The following is a 6,771-nucleotide window of genomic DNA, read 5'->3' on the forward strand; positions in this document are numbered from 1 at the left end:
GGCAGGACGGGCCGGTGCTGCGTGAGGAGTTTCCCGGCTGCGCTCCCGTTCTAGACCTGAGCGCTGGAAATGCCTCTGGCTCCGGCGTGCCCGGTTTCTGATCCGCTCAGAAACTGAGCGACTTCACCTCCTCTTTGTGCTGGGCAGGATTAAAGGCTGCTCTCTTATTTTATTTTATTTTTATTTCATTTCACCCCCCCCCTGCACGGGAAGTTTTTTGCCCGTAGGAATGTCCTGAGAGGAGGGACGGGAGTAAAGTGTAAAGGAACTTGCAGTCTGGCCTCTGAATAAGGGAGCGTCTACAATACAAGTTTGTGCTTTAGTGAGGGAACAGGGGGGTTGGAGACTCCAGTGTTGGTTACGTTAAAGCTTTAAAACATTGAATTGTGAGAGAATTACTTGGAAGATGTTAGGATATTGTTTTGAAAATAAATGCTTAACAGTGAGAAGAAAAATAGAATGTGGTTATCGTTTCAAAATATTCCTGTTTGAGTATTTAACTTTTGAGTGTGGTTGGGATGAGAAATACTTTAATTCTAGAAGTATGTTGCAAAAACATTTGTTTATATATGTAGCTTAGTCACAAGAATGTTTTATATGGTTTCTCTGAGTATATGTACATGACCATTATATATTTTATACATTATTTTGTGCATTTTATAAGTGCCAAGACTATGAAGATACTGTACACTATATCTGCATTGTATAATGCCTGCAGCTAATTGTTTTATCCTGTGACTAAGGCACTTAAGATATGATGCCATATCATATCACTCAGAAAATGGAAAATTAGATCTGTACAACAGATTAGTATTATGGAATTTCAACTTCAAATGGCATTTGAACAGTGGTTTGCCTTTTACAGTGTGTGTATATTTGGTTTTGATATTGCAGATGCCTTTTGAATGCAAGACTGCTGACATGCTTTGAGGGCTGCCTCACCTTTCCTAACCATGAACAGTTCGAAATCACCAGGGCTCGCTGGATTTGGAATCTTAAAAAACACAACCTGCCACACAGAGAAGAAGATTTCGGTTTTCTTTTCAATCATCTTCATGACAGTGGGAATTCTGTCCAACAGCCTTGCAATAGCGATTCTCCTCAAGGCGTATCAGCGCTTCAGACAGAAATCCAAAGCCTCCTTTTTGCTTCTTGCCAGTGGCTTGGTTGTCACAGATCTCTTTGGCCACCTCATCAACGGAGCCATCGCGGTGTTTGTGTATGCATCGGATAAGGACTGGATTCGCTTTAACCAGTCCAACATTCTTTGCAGTGTTTTTGGCATCTGCATGGTTTTCTTTGGTTGGTGCCCCCTCTTCCTGGGCAGCGTGATGGCCGTTGAGCGGTGCATTGGAGTCACTAAGCCAATATTTCACTCTACAAAAATGACTTCTAAACATGTGAAAATGATGTTGACTATGGTATGTCTGTTTGCTGTTCTTATAGCTTTGCTGCCTATTCTTAGGTTTAGAGCCTATCAAATTCAAGCATCGAGGACCTGGTGCTTCTATAAAACAGAACATGTTGAGGACTGGGAAGACAGATTTTACCTCTTACTTTTTTCTTGCCTTGGGTTACTGGCCCTTGCTATTTCATTCTTGTGCAATGCTGTCACAGGAATTACCCTCTTAAGAGTCAAATTTAAAAGTCAACAAAGACAAGGCAGATCTCATCATTTTGAAATGATCATTCAGCTCTTGGCTATAATGTGTGTTTCTTGCATTTGCTGGAGTCCATTCCTGGTAAGAGTCTATCGTGTTTGCTGATTTTTAATGCACATCACTGTATAAAAGTTACACTTTTTTATCTTCAGGTTTTAAGGTGCTTTAGCTGTGATAACAGCTCCATTCATTCTTCAGTCTATTAATTTTGCAGCATGTGGTCCATAATGTATGTACCTTTGTATCTATAACAAAAATGGTAATTATTCTCCACTTCTGATCATGAGCAAAACAGATTGAGTAAGGAAAATATATAGGGTCTGTGAGGAATTTCTTTTCTAGTGCTGTGAAGCAGACAATGGTAGCAGAAGAGTGCCTAGAATAAATCAGAGCAAATACTGAGCTTGACCAAAAATTCATTGAAATCTTGGAGTGGTGAGTCTGTTTAGTCTGTACTGTGGTTCCTATAATTTTTTCTTTATGTTGGCCTGTTCCTTGTTATTACTACAGTTTACTGCTACTTGCAAACTGTGTTACGGAAGAACGGTTAGGAACATAAAAACTCTCCACTCCATTAGCACAGTATTGGGTGCTTAGCTTTAGAGTCATGTTAAAAAACAGTGGTTGGTAGTGGGTCAAAATAAAAATGTGGTTTAGACCTGACCAAGCTGGCTTTGTAAACTTGACAAATGACCAGCAAAGCTGCTCTGTGCAGTCAGTGTGCTTTCTCAGCTGTCTTGGCTGTACCTTAACACTGTTTGCTGTTAACTGCTGCCACCCTTTCAAGCGGGAAGTGTGCTCTTGTTAGTGTGTGCCCTGTCAGAGAGCACGGTCAAAGGAAGTGGGATTAGGATATGGGAAAGGGGTACGACAGCTCCTCTTGCATGATGACATTATAAAGCTGGTATTAACTGTCATTAGTTTTACTATAGTAAATGTGAGTGAAGAAAAGTTATTTTTTTACTAGGGAGAGGTAAAGTCACAAGTAATATGAAATCAGATTTTTTTTTTTCCTAGAAACAAGGTCCCGTAATTTTCCACTGATATGAATGAGGAGCAATTTAGGTTTGAGCTTATAAATATAGAAATTAAAATCTGAAATCTGAATCAGATCAAACTATATCTCATCTACACAGACTTCAAGGAGAGAGTCTGGATATAAATCTCTGTATTACTGAAGGACACAAAAGCTCTTTCAGTTTTGTTCGACACACACAGAATTGTCTCTTGCTTCACTAATGATTTTCTAGACTTGCTCTGCAGCATAGTTTAAATTCATGTTGGCTTGTCAGTGTCCTGGCTGTAGCGTATAGAGAACAAAGACACAAGAAGAGTATAGCAGTGAACTTGTTTCGAGTTCTAGACACCCAGTCACCTACTGAAATTTGTCGAGGGCAAGCCACAGAATGTTTTTTAAAAAAAGCAATTAAAATAATGATTTTATTTTAAATGAAAAAACAGTATTCTATCCTCTGCTGACATTTATTTTCAGCTAAAATAACTGTCCTTAAAGGTTGGAATGATTTTATTTTTATTTAAAGCCTTTGGGTGTCAAAAGAGGTATAGACTTTTTTAATTTAAAAGAGGCATTTCTTTTATTCAACATATAAAATAACATTAAATTGCAACTACTGTAGTTGTTTTTTTTTCAGTGCTGATTATTTTGTTTTGCCTTTCCATTTATATTAATGATAAAAACCATAGTTGAAAAAATCTTTACAATCTAATGAAATCACAACACTACTTTTGTTTCATCTAAGTTGTGGTTGACAATGAATTATTATTCCAGTTGCATTTTTTTTTCCCCCAAGCCTTGTCAGAGCTTGGCATTTTCATCAGCTGGTGGTAAAGAGCCATGAATGACTTCTTGCTTAATTTTCTACTTGGCAGTTCAGGGGAATGTGTTGTAGTGGGAGCTGATACACAGCAATTCTGGTTCATCAGGTGGGAAATCTGCCGGTGTGTTCCGGGCTCGTGATGCTTTGCTTCTGGATCTCTTCTGAAATAAACGAACCAAACTATTATGGAAATTAGCCTGGAAGTATGAAAAATAGTTCTGCAGTATGGACAAATGTACATTAGAAATGAGAAGCTAAGAAAAAGTTAATGTAATGTATGGTCTAGCTCTTGAAACAAAATATCAAGGAAGTGAACAATTACTGTTCTAAACAGAGAGTTCCATTGTTTGGGAAATGCAATAGGACAAGCTTGTTGGTGGTAGTACCTTTCTTAGCTTTTAGGATCCTAGAGTTTACCCTCAAAGTTAATTCTCTGAAGTACCCAGAAATTCTTTTGGTAGCATTGTGTTCACTGAATACAAACAGAGTGATAAGCACAGCGTTAATTCAGCACAGCTTTGTCAGACTGCAGCGGAGCATAGAGATGCAGTGGAGCACAGCCCTGCCAGGAACGTACTGCTAAAGTGCTACAATTAAGAGATCCAGAGTTTATCAAGACATATGATTTACTATGGATTGCTGATCCAGATCTACTCATCTAATTTGTCTGCAACCTCTCAGGGCTTTTAATTTGTGAAATTAGTTGTTTAGATTCTATAATCAGCATATACAAAAAAAATGTATTTCTTGAAGTAAATCTGAACAGGTGTTCATAGGTGAAATTATTTAGCAAAGTAATTATATACATACTTGTTTTACATTTATTTGCTTTTTAAACATTTTCTCAAAGCAGAATCTAGAAGTTAGCGTCAATCTTTGAATTGCAAACTTTACCCATGCTCTCTATCCCAAAGAGTATACAGAACAAAATGTTATGCGAGAGTGAATTGCCTCAATATAAACCAAAGGGATTAGAAACCAAACAAACCTTTGGAAGACAAAGCATAGGAAGGTGATGCATTTTTACCACATGTGGTTTGCAGATACAAGAGTTTGGATTTATTTGGTGTGACTCTCCATCTGAGGGTGGGTTAGCATTGTTTATTTTTCTTATGTTTTTAATCTAGTCTGGTGGTACATCAATTGTCATATGTGCCTGGCTACCAAAATCAAGTCTATCTAATACTGTAATCCAACTGCAGATTTACTTCACTGTTGGATTGTAATTTATTTTTTTTTCTGAATGGAGTGACTTATTCAGTTACTGTCCTGTTCTAAAATCACCTTTATATGACATTAGAGGCACAACACCCTGGATTGTTCTTTATGGTGTCTGATATGGAACTGAACTTGACTTCTGCACCTGCTCAGTGATAGTGAATTTATTTTGGTGCCTTTACATATCAGTGTATATGTGTGTGTATATATATATATATAAATAATGCTTAATATTCTGTATAGTAATATAGAATATTATTATCAATCATCATCTCTGTTTTAAGACCCCTGGAGATCTGGAGCGTTTTTCAGAAGCAGAGCCCATGGTTTGGCTCACGTGAAGCTCTGCCTGGGGCAGTTGGACAGGGACTTCCTTCTGATTTGTCTTTCTTCTAATTTTTTTCCTAAAGCTCCATCCTATTTGTTCCTAGAAAATGAGCAGGTTTTTCAAGTTTTCTGCCACTGTGTGTGGGAATCTAATCTACCAGAATGAGGAGTATTCCCTGTTTCGTCCCTTATGAGGAAACATTTATTTACTTTTGAGGAGTTGAGAGCAGGAAGGAATTCACCAAAAAAGCAACAAGTGGAATTTGTAAGTTTTCCGATATGTAGGCGATGATTTGCAGAGGCACATTTGTTCTGGAAGTCCAAATAATTTTGCTTTGATAAGGGTAATTCCAGGAAAACATGTTACAAAGATAGTAACAACTTCTCTGTGTAGTAAGGAACCATTTTTCATCCTTGCTATAGTCCGCCCTTTGTGAAGGATATCTTTGGCTGCATAAATTTGGTCCCTAGGGATTGGATTCCCCAAGCAAATGGTAGGGCTGGAGTATTTTGTGGCAAGCATCTCTGATGAAATAGATTGTTATATAAAACTGGTTTTTGGCTGTGACTTGACATCTGGCCTGTCATGAAACAGCTTGTTTATGGAACTGTGTTTGTATGAGCAAGTTCTGACTTCAGTATTCTGAGGGGCTCAAGGGATAGACATACTTTAAATTTTGGTTTTGGAGTAGCAAAGTGAACTCCCTGTAATTATAGACTGGAGGGGTGGATTTATCTACGGGAACAAATTATGATATGGAGAAACATTAATATTTTTCATGTGCAGAACACAGCCTGGGAAAAATACTTTTACATTTAAATTATTTCTGTTAAGATCTGGTTTTCATGCTGTTATCTGATTGCTTTCATTCTGGTTTTACCTCCCCTCTATTGCAAAAAATAGCTGCTCCTTCTGGTTTTTTTTTTGTGGTTTTTTGGTGGTTTTTTTTTTGTTTGTTTTTTAAAGACCTCAGCTCCTTATTTCATATAATTAAATCAGCTGCTATTCAGTTGCTTTTTTACTGCCTTAGATTAATTTCTAGCAGTCTCTTCTCTTGTCATCTCTTCCCTTTCCAATTTGTTATGCCAATTGTGTCTCTCTGAACTCATTCTGACTTCTTGTCCTCAGATTGTCTCTTACAATGAGGTTTGGTGGCTGGTTTTCATGCACCTAGGGCTGCAGCTGGGTTACAGTTCGCTGAATCACCCCAACCTAGGAGCTGCCAGAGCTGGCCTGAGTGGTTCTTCAGTGAATCTACTGGTAGGGGTGGCGAGAAGGGCAGAGCTGAGCTGACAGAGATGCTCTCAGTAGAATACCCCTACCCCAGAGCCCACCCTGCTCTGGTTGCTCCACAAGGCATTTTGGGTGCTGAGACAGGCTCAAGGTTGGTATGTGCTGAAGGAGGTCAGTGGGTTGTAGATCTTACACTAAATTCTAGGCCAAGTAGTTGAATACAGTAACAAGTACTTTGTTGTACAAGGCAGTCCTCTGTGCATCTCATCTTAGTGTTTTTTTATGTGTAGTCATGTATATGCTTGCACAGTGAGACTTTACCAGGAGTTCATACTCATTAACCTTGAAAGGTCTTCCTCCATTCCTGTTTTCTGTATACTTTAACAAGTTTAAATTTCTTTTATACTACCTTATGCTTATATGTGCAATGGGCATAATTTATGCAAGCTTAGTGCTTTATTAATGTTGTCTGTATGCCTTCAAAAGTTGCTGG

At 38.2% G+C, this 6,771-nt stretch overlaps 1 protein-coding gene across 2 annotated transcripts in view; it reads left to right on the top strand.

Moving 5' to 3' along the window:
• The first annotated feature begins 890 nt into the window (after window positions 1–890).
• Window positions 891–6,771, top strand: part of PTGFR (prostaglandin F receptor (FP)) — a 15,192-nt gene continuing 9,311 nt past the window's right edge. Inside the window, exon 1 of one of the 2 annotated variants that reach the window (XM_010006593.1) lies at window positions 891–1,742. In XM_010006593.1, coding sequence (XP_010004895.1) covers window positions 954–1,742 — 789 coding nt within the window. In that variant the 5' untranslated portion in view covers window positions 891–953. The remainder of the gene's footprint in view (window positions 1,743–6,771) is intronic. The other variant, XM_010006594.1, reaches the window with a different exon arrangement.

Source organism: Chaetura pelagica, unplaced genomic scaffold (genome assembly GCF_000747805.2).
Source record: "Chaetura pelagica isolate M959 unplaced genomic scaffold, ChaPel_1.0 scaffold69, whole genome shotgun sequence".
Classification (NCBI taxonomy): Eukaryota; Metazoa; Chordata; class Aves; order Apodiformes; family Apodidae; genus Chaetura; species Chaetura pelagica.